General features: G+C 43.9%; 1 protein-coding gene across 6 annotated transcripts in view; it reads left to right on the plus strand.

The window, feature by feature from the left end:
- Nucleotides 1-21,256, plus strand: part of SHANK2 (SH3 and multiple ankyrin repeat domains 2) — a 278,987-nt gene that overhangs the window by 100,210 nt on the left and 157,521 nt on the right. For all 6 annotated transcript variants that reach the window (XR_010080409.1, XR_010080407.1, XR_010080408.1 and 3 more), the window contains 3 exons: nt 2,713-3,022; nt 7,391-7,560; nt 18,385-18,498. Coding sequence is in view for 3 of the 6 variants with exons in the window: in XM_063397512.1 (XP_063253582.1) it covers nt 2,713-3,022; nt 7,391-7,560; nt 18,385-18,498 (594 nt within the window). In the remaining 3 variants the exon portion in view is untranslated. The remainder of the gene's footprint in view (nt 1-2,712; nt 3,023-7,390; nt 7,561-18,384; nt 18,499-21,256) is intronic.

Below are 21,256 nucleotides of genomic sequence, written 5' to 3' on the forward strand. Positions count from 1 at the left end.
AAAATAATACAAATAATGCTGATAAGAAGCAGCTAAAAAAATACCCACCCACTTACAGTTTGCAGATTGCTGGGGAAAAGAAACAGTTGGGTGGAATATTAATCACTTCAGGCACAGAAATGCTTATTTTTAACTCTTTCCATAAAAGATGTGTGTTAGACACTCATCAATTTGTGTCATTAGTTGTCCCCTTCCCGATTTATTTCCTATAGTAAAGGCTAATTTTGCTCGTAGTTCTCTGCTCAAGAATGGAACATTAACAGCAAAACGAAAGCTAAACTCTTAAATGGGCTTGTAAAATGCTCCCGAGGTGTGTAAGGCAGAAAGAATCCCTTTCCTCCGGTGCCTGCGGGGTGGTTTCTCCAATCTGTCGGTACAGATGTGCCCTGCAGCTCCCTGTCCGTGCTGTCACCGTGCTGTCACCCTGTCCTTGTCCTCCCTCCCCCTCCCACCAGCTGAGATCCCACCAGCCTCTCCAGAGTGCCGGTACACAGCCCCAAAACGCTGGCAAGGTTGGGTTTTCTCAGCCTGGGGCTGGGCAGGCTGCTTTAAAGGTCCATGAGAAATGCAAATCGGAGGGTCAGACCCCATTTTTACTGAATCCAAACTTTGGTGACCTGGGGGGACAGCATGAGACCTTCAGGCAGCAAAGCTGAGTGTGCCCAACGTGCCCTGGATTCTGTTTGGGTGTTTTCAATCCTCGGCTGGATTCTGCTTTGTTGTACCTGGGAAAGATCTCCATCTTCAAGGACGTCATTTCTGGAGCTCTATTCCAAATGTCAGAAATAAAGGAATGTAGAAACGTTGCATCTCTGCCCCGTACACTGACCTAAGGGTCTGTGTGTGCCAGTTTTGGAGAGAAATGCTGCGAGTTTGCTGTGAGTTAGCACTGACTGGGACTTTCACTGTGACCAAGGTGCTGCTCTCATGACACCTCGGCTGCTTTGAAACCTTAAAGAAATATGGAATGGGGGAAAAAACTTGAAGTGTCAGGAGAATTATCCAGAGTTCCTGCCAGTTTCTAGCATAAACATTGGACTTGTGTGCTTTCTCCCCTTAAACAGCTTTGAAAGGCTCTTTCCCTTATTTCAAAGGAAACATGGAAATGAATTGAAGCCCTTTCTGTGCACGCTGTTCCCATGTTTGGTTGTTTACTAGAGAAAGTTTCAGCTCACTGGAAATACAAAGGATGTTTTTGTAAGATATTCAGAATTGTAGCTAATCATAAACTGACTCTGGTGAAAGCGATACAAACCATTCTTTTACTCGCAGTTCCATCTCTATTTTGTGCTATAAACATGCTCTCAGTTTTGCACTGAAACCTTAAATTTTGCTTTGTTCTCTCAATTAAAGGCTCTATTTCAAGGCAGGACAGATTGATTCTTATCTATATTCATATTTATGTGAATTTATTTACTTGCACAGTATGACAGACATTCTTATTCTGTTTTCTGTGTGGTTTTGAAGGGTATTGAATGAGTAGACATTTCTGGCTCTTTATAAATGGCACTCACTGGCACTTTAGACATGTAGGATGGTATTTTGTGAGGTTTCTTTCCCAATTTAAATATGATTTTTTTTTTTCTTTGAGAATTACAACAGCTCATTGAAGCCCTCTGGATAATGCCTGGCTGCCTTTTGCCAGTCATGCCACTGTGACTTTTTGGATGTAAATCCGTGCACTTTGGCTCAGGTCCTGTGACCCTGTGAGCTCCACTGAGAGAAATTAAAGAGGGCATTTGCAATAACGGGGATCAAGGCCAGCATGAGGTTTTGGGGTCAATTCCTTTATGACAGGGCAGGAAATTCCATCACATCTGGTGATAACAGTCTGCTTTTTTATTAGGGAATTTGCCTTCTGAGTTGCACTTGGGACAAACTGACCCACAAAGTGGGAGGAAGAGATGTGGAAAATGATGGGAATGCTTGTGTGTGCCAGGAGCCCGCGTGGAGGGCTGGACCCTCAGCTCTGAGTTAGATTTGTGTTGTGCTGGCTTGGTTTTGTGTTGTGGCCCTTTGATTAAGGAGTTTCTGGGAGCCTTTGGATGCCGAGGTGTTCCCTCCGGGCCGCGGCACGTGGCGGAGCCGGTGTATTACCCTGGGGTCATCTGCTCCATATACCATAGTAATGGATGTGGCAGCAGTGCCAGGATTAGAAAGAGGGGAATGCCTGGGGATTGCAGCAGGGTAATAGAGTTCTGCCAGGACAGGAAGCCGTGTCCTCGATTTTTAACCTGCGAGATGGGGATAAGGTGACTGCTCACAGATTTCAGGTTAGGCCTGAACATGAGCTGGGCCAGTTTGGGAGCCAGCTGGGGGATGGAAGCTGCAGGCCCGTGCGTCAGGAGTTCTGCTGGGCAGCCCTGTTCTGTGCCTTTCTGACTGAATGGGACAACACAGCAGGAAAATGAACTTTGTGAGCCTCAAAGTTGGCAATAATGAGGTGTCTCCCATTCCCCTGAGCACGGTTCAGAGCGTTCAGCAGGGTCACGGCACTGGTGTTGCCTCACCATGCATTCAAGGCAGCAAACAGGTTGATGTTGCTCTGTTGTTTTTGATTTAATGATGTTCTAAAGATAACTTGATCAGCTCTGCTGGCAAGGTGCAGTCTCTGTCTCTGCACAAGAAACAATGCCATATGTTGCATGTGGTGGTAAACACGGGTGAATGTGAAATCATCTGAGCTCACCCTCCCTGTCTGTCTCTGCACAGTGCCCTTTAGGGAGGCTCCCACCTACTCCAACAGGAGGAGGAGGCCTCCCAACACCTTGGCAGCCCCCCGGATCCTGCTCCGCTCCAACAGCGACAACAACCTGAACATCAACAACCTCCCCGAGTGGTCAGCCTCCTCCTCGGCCTCTTCACACCGCAGCCTTTCCCCTCACCTGCTCCAACAGATGCAGAATAATCCCAATGGAACTGTAAAAACCGTGGGCAGTTACACTCCGTCCTCCCGGAGCCGCTCGCCGTCCCTCAACAGGCTGGGAGACGATGCCAAGAGGCAGCAGCACAGGCACATCAGGTGAGTTTTGGCTGTCTCCCAGCACGAGGGGCCGGCCTGCCACGTTCCTTGGTGTTATTTGCACTCTCTGGAACGTACAGTTACTCACTCTCAGCACAGTGGACCGTGCCCAAGTGCGAATGTTTTCACTGGAAGCGCCAAAGCCAGCTGCTTCCTCCCAGAGCCCCAGCAGCCAGGCAGACTTGCAAGTTCTGCAGTGGCTTAACACAGTTTGCACCTCCAGCTCAAGGTGCTGGCTCTGCACATCCTCCCACAGCTGAAAGAAGGATTGTACTGAGCAGCAAAGCAAACTGTTTCTGGGATACCTGGTTGAACTGCTGGCCATGCCTGCAACCTGTTGGAGCTGCTCGTGGGAGATGGAGCAGAGGCTGTTCAAGTTCTCTCTTCTGGAGGTGTGTGCTGAACCAAAGAGTGGAATAGAGGGAGTGATGGGATCCAGCAGGCATTCTGGGCAAATATCCTGCAGCTCTGTCCCTCTGGAGAGCAAATCCTGACTCGTTAGAGCCACGTAGATACTGTAAGCCATGGAATAAAGCAGAGGGCTGGGGCTAAGTTTTGGTCACAGCTGGGGACTGCAGCTTTGAGAAGGCACTGCCCTGGACTCAGGAATGCCTGTCAAATGTGAAAAGAGATGGAGCTGCACCAGAACAAGGGGTTAAAGTGCTGCAAAAATGCAGAGAGGCATCAGGGCTGAGCGCTGCTGCAGAGAGCCAGAGCTCACATGTTTTGCCCTAACACATTTAACTTTTGAAAATCAGGCTTTGTCTGTCCTGTTTCCTTGTATCTGTATCTATATATCTGCTGTTCAGAGTAGGAAAGGACTTGGGCATTTTCAAGAAGTGCAGCTGTTGGTTTCCCTTTGCTGTTTGTAGGTGTAAGGGATGTTCAGTGGCGTTTTCATGTCAGTAAAACAAAATGTCATGTGGCTGACACTGCCTCTGGTACCTTGCCTGTTCCTCTGCTCTCCCTGGCCCTAGGCACCCAAACTGCCAGGAACTGTTTGTGATAGAAACAATACAGGGGAGATCTGGTGAATTGTGAGAGAAAGTTGTCTGGAATGTAAGAAAAAGTGAAATTCAAGGGAAGGAAGGGGATACAGATTCCCTGTGCTGGTGGTTTCATGTAGCAAAGCAAGCTCATCCTGCTTTGTCATATGTTACAATAATGGCAGAAGCTGATTTGGGGATAATTTGGGTGGCATTTCCTCACAGAGCCCAGTATCAGCTCAAGATCAGTCTGTAAGGAGGCTTCAGCTGGATGAGGAGCTGAAGTGAGGAGGCTGTGAGGTTCTTTTCAGAGAGTGAGTGTGCTTGTGTTCCCCTGGATTCTGCTGATGCCACCAGAGAGGGAGGTTCTACGTTAGAGTCAGTGGTTATTTTAGCTGAATGGACTGAAAAGTGCCTTTTCATCCCTGTTCCTGGGATAACACACTTCAAATTCCAGAAGTTTAACAACCCTTTGAGCTGGGTAGCAAATCGAGATTTTATTTTGGACTAAGCATAATTTACTTGCTTTGACTTTGTTTGGCCGCTTTCCTCTTCCCTTTCTGAAGAGTTGCTCAGGTAATAGTGAGAACCAATTAAATGCCTGAGATATAAAATTTTGGTCTTTCTCTTAGTGCATCAACATCACAGCTGCATAATTCCCTCTGTGCCACCAAGACTTTTAGAGAAGTCCAGAGTACGTGCAAGTACTGAGAAGAGAGCTGGAGACACCTAAAAGGATTTTATATATAATTTTTCCTGCAAATGATGCCATTGCCATTGCCATTATTGCCACAGGCCCATTTTGCAGTCAGAAATGGCACCTTACATGACACTTTCCTCACAGATTTTGTTTAACTGTGAGACCACCTACTTACTGTCAGCTGAATGTGGGAATTGTTCCTGTCTCTGCTTATTATTTGCAAATAATAACAGTCACATTGAAGCTGTTGCTCCCCTGAGAGGGAAAAGCCCTTTTTGTCAGAGCAGGAGGTTGGGTTGTGGAGCAGCAGCAGCCAGAAGGGGCAGGACGGTGGAGAAGGTCAGACTGACAAAGGGTTAATGAGGTTTGTGGGATTTGTGTTGTGCAGAGGTGCTGGAAGGCCGTGCTGGAGGGGGTTCCTGGGACCTTTGCAGCCTGTGTGGCTCAGGTGTTCTGTCTTCTCAAACTGAAAGGGGAGAGAGTCACATTGGATTGAGGAAGAAACTCTTCCCTGAGAGGGTGGCGAGTCACTGGAACAGACTTCCCAGAGCAGCTGTGGCTGCCCCATCCCTGGAAGTGTCCAAGGCCAGGCTGGAACAACCTGGCCCAGTGGAAGGTGCCCCTGCCCATAGCAAGGGGTGGCACTGGATGATCCCAAAGGTCCCTTCCAAGCCAAACTGTTGCTGATTCTCATGAGGCTGTTGTTTCCACACCAAAGCGGCTGGGGTGGGAAGCTGGGAATGCAAGGGAAGGGACAGCCTTCCTGTGGAACTCACCCCCCAGAAATCACTGATTGAGGGGCCAACACAGCCTCAGGCAGGGCTGAGCTGCCAGGGATGGCCACCTTCTCGTGGCTGGGAGGGAAACACGTCCACACCTCTCCTGAAATCTCTGCATCCTCCTCCTGCTCCTTCCTGGCATGGCACTTGCTGGGCTTGGAGCCCACGCTGGGGACAAGCAAGGCAGAGGAAAGATCTCTTTTTAAAAAGTCCTGCACCCCACGTTGCAGCCCTGATTTCCATCAGTGAGCCTGTTGCCTGAGAAGTTCTGCGTTCCTTGTGTGGGTTTGATGTGCCATTTCCCTTTTCTCTTTCAGTGAGAGAGAAAATGAATGTATCTTCTGTGCTCGCAGTTAAAGTAGATGCTGGGAGATAACACTGGGAATAGCTGCCACCACACTAGACAGAAACACAGCTTGATACAAGTGGAAATCAGATGTGGAGCTATAGTTTATAGATCTAGATTTTTTTTTTATGGTGATGACTGTTCCTTCACTTACAGGGAAAAAGGAATGGAGCAAAAGAACTGAAATGTGAACGTCATGGTTCCCAGGCTTTCTTTAAACAACTGTGAGGGTTGGCTGAGGTGTCTGGTGCCAACTCCACCACAACCAGAGCTCGCTTTTGAACTCCTGAGTGTGGCTTGGCATGAGCAGCACCCCTTCACAGTAACAGAGCAGAGCAGGGTGAAAGGGGCATGCAATTCCAAATGGTGAAGGAAAATGGGAGTGATTTTACTGCGGGAAAATGGGAGTGATAGGAAAGATCCACTAGGTGTGGGTTTCTACCAGACTTCTGCACTTATTGACTTACTGGCTCCCGTTTTGGTAGGAGACTGGTTAAAAAAAAAATTGAAAACCCATCGGACTCCAGGCCTTGTATTTTATTTTGCCTAAAGCAGTTGGAAATACTTTCATACACAAAGGCAAGCAGAGTGTTCCCATGCTAAACCACCACTAAATCACCCTCCCTCTTTTGGTTAGGGAAGAACTTTCTCCTATCAATCTCTATTAATATTGTTTCTTCTCAGGAATATTTTCCTTTTCTAGACTTTGGTTAAGACTGCAAGTTCTTACGCTTTTGGGTTTTTTTTTTAAGTTGGCCCCAAGTGTATTGCAAGTTTGTTATGATATACCCTGTAGGTTTCCAACCCTCTTTAATATTGGCCTCTTTCTCTTTTCATGTCTTTTTGACAGTTCACTCATTTTCCCCCAGGTTTAAGAGTGATCTTAGGCATTGTTCACCCCCTTTCAACAATTCCTTTTTTATACACCATGAGTAAACTGTGAGTTGGTGGTGACCTGTGGCTTTCCTAGGCACATTCTGGAGTCACTGAGTGAGCTGGTGATTGCCATCCACAAGAAGTGATCATTTAGAAAATGTTAACCACAAGCACTGGGCTTTGTGCAGATCTAAATTTAACTTGGGCCTTGGAGTGATGAAGTAACTTGATTATTCAGTCCATTTAGTTAATAATTCAGTGATCTCACTTGTTCGCTCCGTGTTACAAAGATATCCGTTCCCAGGAATTGTAAATACAGACATTTTCAAGTCCCTCTGATAAATTGACATGCTGGCAATGTATGATGGGCATATCAATTTTGAATTTAATTAGAGCCTGGGAATGTGCAAGTTTAATTTGCGGAAAAACTAAAAGCTTTAATGTTGTGTGTTTTCTGTTCCAGGCCATTATGGTCAGGTGAATATTGATCATGTTTCATATTGAAAGATTCAACCCTTAAAAGCTCTTGTTTGTTTTTTGGTTTTTTTCTGCAGGGTTAGGTGTCTTACTGGGAGACAGTTTTGTTATTCACTGCTTAATTTAATCCTGCTAATGTGATGGTAAATGATTAACTTTCCCCTTTTGAATGAGCTGTTAATGATTTTTCGTTTCACTTTCCAGTGCCGTTTACAGTCCCAGTGCCAACAAGGATTCTCTGTCTGCCTTGGATTATCAGGGTCCCAAAAGGAAACTCTACAGTGCTGTCCCTGGGAGACTTTTTATCGTTGTAAAGCCATATCAGCCTCAAGGGGAAGGGGAAATCCACCTGCACAAAGGAGACAGAGTCAAAGGTGAGCACCTAATTCGTTTGGAATAAACCTTTTCTCCTGCTAGGTGGGAATTTCATGTTAAAATTCTCTTTTACCAGGGTGGAAACAATCTGTATGGTGAAAGTGCTTTTGTGCATTTGTTTCTCTGCAGGGTATTTACTCCTGGCTCTGTTTTGTAACCAATGCGTATTTAGCTGCCACTTTAACTTCAACTGACTTCAAAGTGCAGCCACAACTCACAACTGTGTGCAGTAACAGCAGCATTGGCTCTTAGCTGGAGCCATTCCAGAGGCACTGCAATTCCAGAGGCAATTGCTCCGGGGATTTAAGGGGTTGTAAACATATCAGCCATCCAAACAGCTCAGGAGGGGAAAAGGGGTAGGGTGGGCTCTGCTTCAGGCCCTCCCCTCAAGGAACGTTTAGTTGGTTAAATAGAAAATGTCCCCTCAGGGGACTTGGGAGATGTGGGTAGGGAGACCCTCCTGTAAATAGAATTTTGGAGGAAATGTGATGGTGCACGTGGAATTTCTGTTCACTGCTGCACTTCCCTGCTCAGACCAGGTTTAAATCAAGGCCAAGCTTTGGTGTTGCTTCAAAGGCAGTAAATACATCCAGATACAGCTGAAGAAATGGGAGATGGGGTGTGCAGGATTTGATTCCCAGAGCGAGGTGTGAGGCTGTGCTTTTGCACACCCGGGTAAAACAGAATAAAAGAGTCTTTATGTTGGACCCATACAAACCAAACAACAGTTATGGAAATCAAACAAAAGGGAATAAATTCAGTGTCCTAAATAAAAGTGTTAAGCAGCTGCAAATTTTCTTGCAAAAGATGACTTCAAATCCCTCCTCCCTTGAGCCTGCAAACAGTAGCTGGAAAAAAAAATAGGGGGCCATTAGAAGGTATTTTTGCATTTTTTATTTTTGGATGTACTGATTCTGAAGCGCTTGTGGGTTTAATAATTTTGTTAACTCCAGCCCTCAGAAGGTATAAGACAGAAAACTGAAGGATGCTACACTTAAAGGTAAAACATGCAAGTTAATTTTAAGTGCAAAGTTTTTTAAGTGCAAAGTAATTTGAAGTTCAAAAATTGTGTTTCCTGGCAAAAGAGGAAACACTGCAACAGGTTGCCTGGAATGCTGAGTATTTCAGAGGTATTCCCTATCTGGCAGGTGGTTTATATTAGGTTTTGAGACTATTATATGCAAAAATAGTCCCAGAATCAAGGATTTAAATTTCAGTGAAGTGTTTAATGTTTTTGAAAAATTAATTCAGGAGCCCTTGGTTCTGAGTTATTATGACAGTCACTGGAAAACATTGCAGGAAGGAATTAGTCCACTTGTCATATTTTCATATAATGGTGTAGTCGAAATGTGAGACCAGTGATTTGGGGGAGGCACTCCAAATGCTGAAATAAAAAATGGAATTATGGCTGGGGTTTTTTCTTTGTGGGCAAAATGTAAGTTTAGTGAAAATAACACATTAATAATTACTGTCGTTAAAAGAGGGATGTGCCCATCCCACAGCAAATCATTCCTGCAGGGATTCTTTTTTCAGCTTCAAGGATCTGATTTGCATGTTGAATTGAAATCTGGCAGAGTTTTTCTGGGTCCATTTGTTTCAAGCATTTTAGAGAACTTTGCTGCAGCAGAGTCTGGCGAGGTTTCTCTACGTGTCAGCCTTTGGAGAGGGTTTGGGAGAAGAACAAGTGTACACAGGAATTGTCAGTGCTACTCCCAAGGATGAAACCCTGTGAAATGTAATTTAAGGCTGTTTGCATGGCAGGGCTGGAGCAGTGTGTGACAGGCTCCCAGAGCTAATCAAAGGGAAAACTTCCAGAACAAGATCAAATCCTCTTTCGTGTTACCATGTCAATGGTTCCTCAGCTGCAGCGAAAAATATGTCAGAATGAACACGGCAAGGTCATGGAGAGAACAAAGAGTGCAGGGGAAGGAACACTGGGGCTTTAAAGAGGTCTCTGTTGTGTAACAGCATTGAAGAAGCCTCTCGAACTTTTTGTGCCAAAAATCCAGGTCCAATTAAATCTGGATTCCTGTCCCTGTTTCAGTCAAAATGTAATTATTGCTATGGAATAAGTGTAGTGGCAATTTCCTTTGAACTGAAAGATGGTAGATTTAGACTAGATTTGAGGAAGAAATTCTTCTCTGGGAGGGGGTGAAGCCCTGGCACAGATGGCTCAGAGGAACTGTGGCTGTCCCATCCCTAAAAGTGTCCAAGCCCAGGCTGGATGGAGCAATCTGGGATAGTGGAAGGTGTCCCTTTTGCTGGGAGAAGGTTGGAACAAGATGATCCTGAAGGTCCCTTCCAACCTAAACTATTCCAGGATTCTGTGACGTTTTAAACAAATTACTCCCTGTGAGCAGGATGGGCTCCCTCACCATCCTTGAAAAGCACAGGCAGTGGAACTCCGAGTCCTCAGTGCTGTGGGAGTGCCAGAACTGCTGACTATAAGGAGATCCTGCTTTTTTCCCTCTTTCTGAGCAGGAATTCTTGGTACTGGATGTATTTTCTGGTTTTTACAGACTTAGCAAGACCATGGCCCAGTTAGCCTCTTTGGGGTTTGGCAACTTGCTCTCTGGAGTGCTTGCAGGAAATGGGAGAATATTAAACCCCATGGACTTCAGTCTTTCCTTCACTCTGGAAACCTCTTAGGCTCACTGAGAAATGGAAAAGCTTTGTCTTGGCCCCTCTGCTGTGCCAGTTTGGTGACTGCACTGTTCTGTGTAAGACCTTGATGCCCAAGTCCTGGCTCTGGGATGGCTCTGGGGAGTCCAAACGTGGCCTGGCACTGGCGGTGGGACTGTGCCCCGTGTCCAGCCTGACCCCTGAAGGGAGATGCTCATCACGAGTACTTCCCATGAGACTAATCACAGCAAAGATGTAGCACGGCCTTCATTGCAGGGATAAAACCCCAGAACTACATATTAGAGAAAGGGATTACTTGGGAAATGTTTTTATGGATTTTCTTTTTTAACTTGGCAGAATTAGAGGGGTCACGGACGGGGGTGAATTCCTAAACTCTTGATGAAAAGTGTTTTCATCAGATGGAGATGGAGCAGGATTGGGTTTTTTTCTTCCTAAAACCGCTAGAAGTGCGTGAGTGACAATAGTTCACAGTGTGTGATACAAGGAAATTGCTCAGAGAAATCTGTGAATGGGCAAGGCTCAAAGAAAATGTAAACTAAACAAAATGGTCTTGTATTAATAGGATATTACATATCCTGCTCAAAAATACCTGCTGTATTTTTAGTGGTTAGTCACATACACTGACATCATTTGTGTGTCTGCCACTCATGAGAGAAGAGCCATGGCTGCTTGCAAAAATAAATCTGATCTCTTTATTTATACCAGAACTGCCCTAATCTTATGTTTTCACATAAATCAAGGAGAGCTAGTTTGATTCCTCACTGAAGCACTTCTAATATTTTGGTTTCATGTATTTCATTTCTTTCCTCTTTCTGTATCTAGAAGGCCATAGCAATAAATCTGCCACAATCCAAATGCACACAAACATTTATAAAATATCTGTAGCATGAATCTGAATCAGCTTTTTTGTTCCTAAATTAAATTCTTGTGCTGGAAATTAAATGGTCTCTTTGATTGCAAAACTCAGAGAATGCAATGCTCAAAGAATTCTTTGTGAGCAAATTAGCAGTTTTCTTGGCCTCGAAGGTGAAGCCATAGAGAAGGTTTTTGGGCAGGTAACAGGTCTGAGCTCCAGGTGCAGACAGGCTCTGGTCACTTGAAAACTAAACAATCAGAATTGTTTTCAGAATCTGGGTTATATTAAAACATAGCTAAAATGTATATTAACTATCCTTCACTGACTTAGAAAGAAAAACCCCACCTGATGGAAATACTTTGAGAGCTTTTGAGGTCTCACCCTGCTCACAGCTTTGTTTTTCATGGTCTCCCCAGACCCTTCTTTTTTCCAGGCTGTCCTCCCCCAACTCTCAGCCTTTCGTAGTGCCCAGTGTCTGGAAAACCAGGGAGTTATTCCAGGATCTCAAAAATGCTCCAACAGGCTTTTCCATGAGCTCTCCGAGCAGGCACAGAGTGCACATCACAGAAGGGTTGTGGTAAACTGAAATTGCAGCTCTCAGCTCCGTTCCTCGGGGTCAGAGGAGCAGGAGGAACTCGGCAGCAGCAGCTCAAGCATCTGCTCTGGGCAGGAAGTCAGTGGTTCTGTGCCTCAGAAATATTGACCCTTGTGACTCTGCTTTTATTTCAGTGTGATCTCCGCCAGCAGGGCAATCCAAATATATCGCTAACATTTTCATTTCTTGTGAAATCCACTTGTAAGTCATTTTGAAAAAGAAAGATTATTAAACCCCTGCTGTGCTCAAAGATATTGCCAACAGACAGTGCTTGTGGGCAGGAGGAAAGTTGCTCTCCTGGGCTTTTGCACTTGTTAGATTAGTAAACAAAATACTGGGAAGGAAGGAGCCTCAGAAAAGCTGTTCTGTTTCTTCAAGAGCATTTTGTACCTTGTGTGGGTAAGTGTGGCAGCAAAATCGAACCTGAGAGGTTTGCAAGGTGCTGTTCAGCTGCTCTTTCACATGAAGGATGAAATGAAGGTGAAATGGAATATTAATCTTACCAGGTTCACTGGTCTGTTTTGCCTCCTTTCTGTCTCCTGACCTGAATGGCTTGGTTTCAGTTCTTAATATGATAAACTATGGCTCACCACAGGTCCTATCCTAACTCATTCCCTCAAGCTGCTTGTGCCTGAAGAGCAGGACAGAGTGGTGCTATCAAAATGTAACAAAGACCTGGGCGTGCTCCCGCTCCAGCAGGAGAGTTCCCTTTGCTGTCAGAGGCTGTGGGAAGGGGCCAGGATGTAAAAGCATCCACAAATCCCCACTGTCATCGTGCTTGGCTACTTTAACACGTCCTTTCTTGAGTAGTCAGCAGCTGGCCTGGAATATTCAGGGGACAGGGAGCACCAGGAGTTGTGAGTGCACCAGTGTGGTGCAACACAGCACCACAAGCTCTGTGTCTAGGTTGGCCTGGGGGCCCTTCTCCATTGATTCTCTCTGAATTTCCCTGATTTCAAGTTTATCACTGTGGTGAAGAGCAAATTTGACTCTGACTGCACCTTCCCCAGCAGAGCTGGGGACCAGCGGGTGGATTTTTGTAATATTTGATTTCTGACCAAAACTCAAATCAGTGCAGATTGATTTCTCACACTGTTTTCATCTCTCCTTTTCTCAAAACTATTTCAGAGACACCTAAATAACAGGGAAAAGATTCTGTGTGGCAAGGAGAAAAAGCTCCCACAGAGGGCCAAATGTTGAACAGCACAGCTCACTCAGTTCTGTTTCAACGGAGCCACATTTGCTCAGATTTAGAGAATTACTTGCAGTTTACTGTGTTTGTAGGTTTGACGTAGAGAGTGGTTGCTCTGTTGGTGGCCCCAGTCATCTTCTCACCCCGAGGTTCTTTTCCTGAAGTGCTTGTTCACCCTCTTTCTTTCCCGAGAAAGCAGAGGTGAGAGATGGTGAAGGGGTGTTTGAAGTCAGGATCTCTGCGTTGTCTCCCTGATTGGGTCAGCTCCCATAACTCAAGCTGGGAAAGAGCTGCTGCATTTCCTTCTCCACCACAGGGAATGTCTGCAGGGCCACAGTCCAGTCTGACTGCTCAGGTCAATTAGGCAGAATCATTAACTGCAGATACACAAGGCTTCCCTTCCAGACTGTTGGTGGAGTGCACAGGAGGGTCTCCTGTGTGCTGGCACCCTCCCTGTGCCTGGCAGCAGTGTCAGGGGCACTGAGTTCCTCTCCTGAGCTCAGGGTCTGTCAGACTCTCCTGATGAGGTCTTTGGGAGGCAGAACCAGCCTGCCCACAAGGCAGAACAGCTCAGCATCCCTCACAGGATGGGATTGCTGCCAGGAGGGGCAGAGGAACAGAGTCAGAAAAACCCGTCTTGAACAGAGAGCGAGGTTAGGTTGTAGCTCCTGCTGACCTTCGTTTATGTTGGATGTAAAGCTTGTTTTCATCAAAGAATCGTGGAATCACAGGATGTTTTTAGGCATTGAGGTGGATATTCAGGATCATCCAGTCCTAACCCCTGGCTTTGGACACATCCAGGGGTGAGACACCACAGCCTCCATGAGTACCCCTGCACTGAGTCTGTCATTTGGGAGCTCTCCTGTCAAAGACAAGTAATTCTGAAAATTCACATCAGACATTTCTGCAAGGGGAAAGCCTAAATTGCAATGTCAATGATTTCTGAGAGAAAAAAGTTAGGCTTCTACTAATTACAAATTAAAAATCTCCTGTGTTTCAAAGAAGAAAATCTAGATGATTTTTTACCTCAGGACACAAACCTAGAGTTCTTACATCAGCACAGGCTGGTTCAGCTGTTAAATTTTTTTTTAATGGATTTCCAACTTAATAGTTTACTGTCATTCTGTTGATTTTTCTTTTCTTTTTCTGCTGGTTGCAGAAATGTTCTTTTTTCCCAGAACAGGATCTCTCCTTCCCAATCCATATGATTATTTATTTTCCCAATAAAGAAGAATGCAGTTTATCCAAGCACTAAAAATTGATTTAGATATTACAAAGACATTTTAGGTACATCCTGTAACAGCTGTAAAGACATTGGCCTGAATTTGGCTTTAAATTTTCTTGATATTTTTGCAAATAAGGCTGCCTGGAATAATTCACTCCTGGCCATTTCAGTATCACAAGGAATTTAGAAATAGTACTCACCATACTTTCTGGGAAAAATACTTTATTTCTTGCTGGGGCATGGAGGGAGCTGTAATATGGGAGGATACAAATTCTATGTTCTTTTGATTAAAATTATTTTTATGGTGTATTGAGTAATTAATCAGGGATTAGGATGTTATATTAATACCAATTACAATAGATGCATTGCCAATAGACTCAAATTTGCAAGAGACAAAGCACTCCGTGCTCTATTCTATTAATTTTATATAATATTGTAAAATATTTGATACAGTTTTCTGGCAGAATCTTGCTGATTTGAAGTATAATGCTTTAAAGATATTAAATACGAGCTCCTGATTGGCACCTGCCTATCCATGTTTTCCTCTTACCCAGTTGTTTTGTGCTTATCCAGTTTTGTTCATAGAATTGCACACAACTCCTCCTTTAAACCACATTTTGGTGTGAAAAGATGTCCCAGGGTTCCTGATGTTACAAGAACCTTTATTTCACTCTCACATCAGATTCTTTGTGTAATTCAGGTTGTGTGTGAAGAGCCTCTGACCTGCTCTTGCCATAGCAACCACACCTTTTGATTTCACCAAAAGCAAAGGGAAACCCACTGGAAATTAGAAAGCCTTATTAGTAATTTGGGGAAAGTTCTCCTTTGGTTTACCTTTGTTTTGTCCTTCAGCAGGGGAAAACATTGATTGGAAAATCTCTTGCTGGTAACAAATTATCTGTTACAGCGAGTCTCTTAAACACTGTTGGGAGAGGAAAAATAGAAATTAAGGCCTCATTCTAAAAAAAAAGCATTCATGGGTACAATAGATAAATTGCATTTTTTCTATTTATCCTTTAAGTTCTCCACATTGGAGTGAGTGAAGTGCTGCCAGTTTTTATAGATCTGTGGTTTATTATGGCCTTGGCTTTTGCTGCAGAATTTCTTAGTAATGGCACCACGTGAGGGGGATGAAGATCATTTCAAGGTTTTAGGGGATTTTATGAGAATCACTCTGAGCTCAACTTGTACATTGGAGTATGAGCTTGTCCCCCATGTCCCCAAATATTTGTCTCTGCACCTCAGCTGACCCAAGGGCTCTTTGCCTCTTGTGCCATCTTTGTGCCTCCTGCAGCTCCAGCAGGCTTTTCCTTCTTCTCCTGGCTCCCAGCATGAGGCTTTCCCAGGATGCTGAAGGCTGCCTGCGTTCCAGCAGCACTCACTTCACCCTTCCACCTCTTTTCCATGGATGTGATGTCTTCAGGCAGGACTACACGTGTTTTTCCTTTGCTCTGGCTGTTAGTGATGGCTGAGACTCAATAATTCATGGCATAATGGGCTAAAGTGGGTCTGGTTCTGCTCTGCAGGAATCCCTTTTCACTCTGCACTCACAGACAGACTTCCAAGGCAAAGCTCTTTTCCCAAAAGTGTTGATTTGCATCAGCTGCTTCTGCCACAAACACATGAACTCAGTCCATGGGTTTGAAATACCCACCTTCCTCCTGACACAGCCTCTCTTTCTGGAGCTGGAAATATCCGTGCAGTTCGGAGTGTCAGTGGATCTGACAGATTAATAAAACACCAAATTAGGGAAGTCTGTCTCAACGTCTAAGTAATTTTTGTTCTGAGCATCTTGCCAGTTTGTGGAGTGAATTCAGGACTGAGTTTCAGTGCTGAAAACTCCCCTCAAATAAAAAAAATAAATTAAAAGAGCAGCTAATTACTGGCAGTAGGACTCCTTCACTGTCTCACATTTGGAAGTTTCTTTTGGCTGGAGTCCTACACTCTCTTTTATGACTGAAGTTAAATCAGTGTACAGTAGGATTATACAATAATTCTAATCTATAAATATAGGTTATTAAGTTTTCCTGCCTCCTTATATCTAGGAAATGCATTCTTACATGAGCAGAGGTTACATTGTTAAAAATGTATTGGGAGCTGCTGAACTCCCCGTTTATATTGGATGGATGATGAGGGAATGTTTTATGTAACATTGAATTATCAGATGGATAAGGTGTGTTAGTTAATGTGCACAGGCTTTAAACATTTTCAGCAGCATCTGGAACACAGCAACATATTGTTTTCAATAATTATACCCCACGTTTATATTTTTTTTAAAAAGACATCCTAACATTTTTTTATTCAGCTCAGTTTTCAGTGTAGAGTTGTTGGTGCCATCCAAGGTCACTGCCCTCCCCCAGTATCCCGCAACTCTCTGGGTTTATAGGAGTTACAGGTTATGGGTTTCCTCATAGATGTCAGAAAGGTGCTTGACAAACTGTGCATTTGGGAGCCATCCGGGGGAGGATTTTTCCTTAATGGATCTTTCCTAGGACTTAATACATATTTCCTACTGCAGCGGTGTGTAAATGGAATCTGTTCAGGGAAGCTGTCTCTTGGAATATGCTGCATTGAAAGGCTTAAAAGTGACATATTTATAAACATCTTACTGTCAAATATCTCTGTTAATAGATGGCCATGCTCTGTGAGTGATACCACAAATAGCTTAGAGTTGCTTAAATAAAAAACCCTGGTAAACATTTACTTTCAAATGCAGTTTTACAGATCCTGGTGTCTCAAACCAGACTGCTTTCACATTACCAAGGATTTGATTTATTTTTTTTTTTACCTTTTTTTGGGCTCTGATTGATTTACTTTTCATCCTGCTCTGTAGTAGTGCAAATCAAGTTGAGCTTCAGTGCCCCTGAGTCACAGCAGCTGCACGGATCCTGAATTGCAGCCAGGCAGGGAGCAGGGTTTCAAAGCCTGGCAAGGTTTTAACAGCACCAAAAGTGCTGGTATTGGAGCCCATCAAAGCAGCTCTCCTTTATGTCCCTCCTGCACTGAAATCCCCTGCAGAGGCACCATCCCAGGTACTGAAATCCCTCCGAGAGATGGATTTAGGCTAATGAGCCTTGATTTTCAGCAGGGGCAGCTGGGGCCGAGCTGATTTTGGGAAGCTCTGAGTGTCTCTGCTGTGTGTCTGATCCATATTCCCAATCAGCCTGGTTTTATTGAGGTATCACCTTTGTTTCAATATCAATGTACAGCATCTTTCTAACAGTACATTTATTGTCTTCTAATATATAGTAAACGTACAGTGGTTTGTAGGAACTTCTATAATACTAATTTAAACTCCATAGCAAGTATTGGGGGTCCTTCCATCACCATAATTCATCTCCAGCTGCTTACTAATAAAATTGTTGGTCTGCAGGCTTTTGTCACAATCCTCGGTGAGTCCTAGAATTAATATCAAGATAATTAGAAGTGCCAGATAAAAGCCTTTTCTCCTATTGACAAACCATTCTCCTCCATATTGTTGTTTCCTTCTATTCAGCAGAAAATCATTGAAATGTTTCAAAAGGCATCTCCATTGTGGATCTCACCTATGGGAGGTTCAAGTGGTTGCTGTGTATTCAAACTCTGAAATCATATTACTCAACCTGCATTGCAAATCCCTGGAGCTACCCACTACATCAAATAACATGTTTCCTTAGGAGGCAGGAAAAGCAGGAGATATCAATTTATGTATTATTAAAATCCATTTCAGCGTGGGTGAAGTTTTACAATGGGTTCAGCACTTCATGTGAGCAGACAAGACAGTGTTTTTTTGGTAGTGGTATTACCATGTATTTATCCTTGATTAATCCTGCAGTGAGAGCACTGAAAATGGAAACTGGTGGTAAAGAAGAGTTTGGTTTTTCAGTATTGGTGTTACCATGTATTTATCCTTGATTAATCCTTCAGTGAGAGCACTGGAAATGGAAACTGGTGGTAAAGAAGAGTTTGGTTTTTCAGTATTGGTGTTACTATGTATTTATAGTTGATTAATCCTGCAGTGAGAGCACTGGAAATGGAAACTCGTGGTAAAGAAGAGTTTGGTTTTTCAGTATTGGTGTTACCATGTATTTATCCTTGATTAATCCTACAGTGAGAGCACTGGAAATGGAAACTCGTGGTAAAGAAGAGTTTGGGGGGGTGGTTACAAAGATTGAGTAGAGATGGTGCTGCTCCAATGGTGCCCATTTTGGGGGTAGCAGCATTGGTTACTGCACAGTGCTTGCTTGTTTTCAGCCCTTCCTGGGTGTGTAAAGCAGTAATTGTGTGTTTGTGTGAGGAGGCCACGTGTAACTCTGCCTGTGTGCCCGTGCAGTGCTGAGCGTCGGCGAGGGCGGCTTCTGGGAAGGCAGCGCGCGCGGACACGTCGGCTGGTTTCCCGCAGAGTGCGTGGAGGAGGTGCAGTGCAAACCCAGCGAGGGCAAACCAGGTAACCACATCCAGCTCCTCGTGTGACACATGCCACGGGTGTGTCCCCACAGAGGCGTCAGGGCCTTGTGTGCGCTGCTAGGAATGGGAGAGGTGGGGAGAGCTGAGCAGCTGGATTAAAAAATACAGGTGGGCTTCTCGACTGGATTTTACTGTCCAAGCAAACAGAAACTACACTGGAAGTACCAAAGCTTTTCCACAGAGCTGTATGCAGACATTTTGTACAAGATTATGTTGGTTTTTTATATTCCAAAGTGTGGCAGAATGTCTAATGAGACAGTTAAATAAGGGAACAAAAGGTGGCCAGTCATCTCCCGCTCTGAGGGACTCATACAGTGCATCCAGCTCTTGTTCACAGCCCTTTTCCTGACTGCTACAGGAGGCATCCTTTGCTGGGATGTCCCCTCCCCACCCTATGGATGACAAAGGAAATGGAATCCTCCTTTATCAGGCACGTGTATTGCCACAAGTGACTTGAAGCAAGGAGCTTTTATTGTCCTGGTATAATAAAAGAAAAAGAAATCTACATTAAAGCAGGTTATTTTAAGAATTACCTACCATCTCATAATTTCTCTGCTTTTAAGAATTAAGATGTGAGGACATCCTCTCTAATTAAAAGCTCATTATAAATGAGCTCTGAGAAGGTAATTAATGTTCTCCAGGAGTGCATGCGGTTTGAAATCAGCTATTGATGTGTTTTTAGATCTCTGTTGCATTGATTAAGAACTTGTGGCATCGCACAGATGATACACTAAAATTTACACATTGTATCATTCATTTACAGATGTTTTTCTTTTATGCACTGCAAGGTATACTTTCCTTTTTTCTTTGCTATGTGTAGAGGTTGTGCTTCCTTTTTTATTTGCCTTTTGAGAGGGAAAAAGAGGAGGAGGCCAAACCAGATCTAACATTTGGAGAGGATGGATCCGGGCTTTGAGAACAGAGGGAGAACAGTTGTGTAGTTCTTCAAAGGGCTGGAGAAAAGTCAGAATTTAGAGATGGAGGTGTATTAAACAAGAGGAGGATTGAGGCTGGAGTTGCCCAGTGTAGGAACAGTAACCCTGCATTAAATTTGAGCTGTGCATTTGTCTCCAAATCTGAAGAGAATTCTGAGGAGGGCATTAAGCCAAGTTCTAAGATAAGAAAGAAGTTTTGCATCTTTTTAGGGATTTTGAAGACAGAGTAACCAAACCTATTTGTTACAAACCCTTAAAGATTTCCTTGAGAATTACTTCAGGAGGCAAATTCAGTATGTGACAGGATTGTCTTAATAGGTGATGATTGTTTTTTGAGCAAGAATTTCTTTGGTCACTCAAAGGAACACAAAAATTAAGGAAAGAATTGTCATAAGAGGAACAAAAAAATTACGAAAGCTGGAAGCAAGAAAAGGACTATAAACAGAAACATATTACAAATTTTCTGACATGAAATTATGAAGACTTATGCCATGTGTCTGGCACAGCACCAGATATTTACTGTAATTTATGACTATTGCCTTCTTTCCGATTGTTTTCCTGTTTGCTTATGGTACAGTGGGAATAATGACGTTAACACAGCTTAAGGCTTTAAATATGCCATTCTTCTTCTCTAAAAAGGATGAAAATGTAATTAAATAGGAGCAAAAGGGCCACATTTTCTCTGCCAGTGAACTTGTGCACTCCCATATTTTGCTGGGCTGTCTCAAAAAAGTCCCGCGCTCAGGATGAGGTTCTGTGAGTAATGTGATAGAGGTTGGAGTTGAGAGGGAAATGAGAGAGATGGAATACACAGTGTGTGCTGTATTATTATTGAAATATGGCATGGAGTGAAAGCAGCTCATCACAGAAATGCTCTGTGCATTCCCTCTGCATAGGAAACAATGGGAATGAAAGGGGAAAGCTTTATAAGCAGAAATCAGGCAGTATTCCCTTTGAGTACAAATGCAGAAATAATTTAGAAAAATGTGTTAGGCATGGTGAAATGATGAGAAATTAAATTAGGTCTGCTGGGATTGCTGAAAGAACATCAGCTGAGAAACATCACAAACTTGTGCCACTTGCAAGAATTTGCATCGTGGTCTTTGCAAAGCAGCACAACTCCTTATGATAATGATTTAGAAAGTAGATCATTTCAATGTGGAGGAAATGAAGCTCAGACTCAGCCTTTTCCACACCAGCACCACAGCAACGCTTCTTTCTCCTCAGCAGGATTTAGGAGCATTTCTTCCAGCAGCTTCCCTTCGCTGCTAAGTTTGAACAATTGTGTTTAATAGAGGCTTGTCGTTTGCATGCCGTGAGGGAAGGGGAGAGGAATGGTTCTTGGAAAAAGCAAACTCCAATTAAACACTCCAGGCCCAGCAAAACTCTGCTGGGCAGGTGTTTGATGTCAGGCTGATGTGTAATCTCCCTTCTTAGGAAAATTCACTTTTTAGGGAACTTTATTGCAATCCCAGCTGTTCTCTGGAAGTGGGCAGGGTGGAACAGCACCTGGTTCCTGTGCTCCCTTCAAAGATACTGTGCCAGCTTGGCAGGTTCTGTTTTCCAAAAAAATCACATTGACTGGCATTAATTCTACGTCTCTTCTTCAATCCTTCACTAATTGAGACTTGGAGGAATTGCTCCATTATTTTCATGCCAGACCTATGGGCTCCTAATTATCCAGGTTGTTCCATTTGCCCTTTAATAGCACCAGCACAGGACCCGCTGCTTTCCAATCTAAAGAAGTTCCCTTGACATTTGGAGATCCAATGGAAAATGAACAACAAAGAAAATCAATATTGT

Source organism: Prinia subflava, chromosome 5 (assembly GCF_021018805.1).
Source record: "Prinia subflava isolate CZ2003 ecotype Zambia chromosome 5, Cam_Psub_1.2, whole genome shotgun sequence".
NCBI classification, from domain to species: domain Eukaryota; kingdom Metazoa; phylum Chordata; class Aves; order Passeriformes; family Cisticolidae; genus Prinia; species Prinia subflava.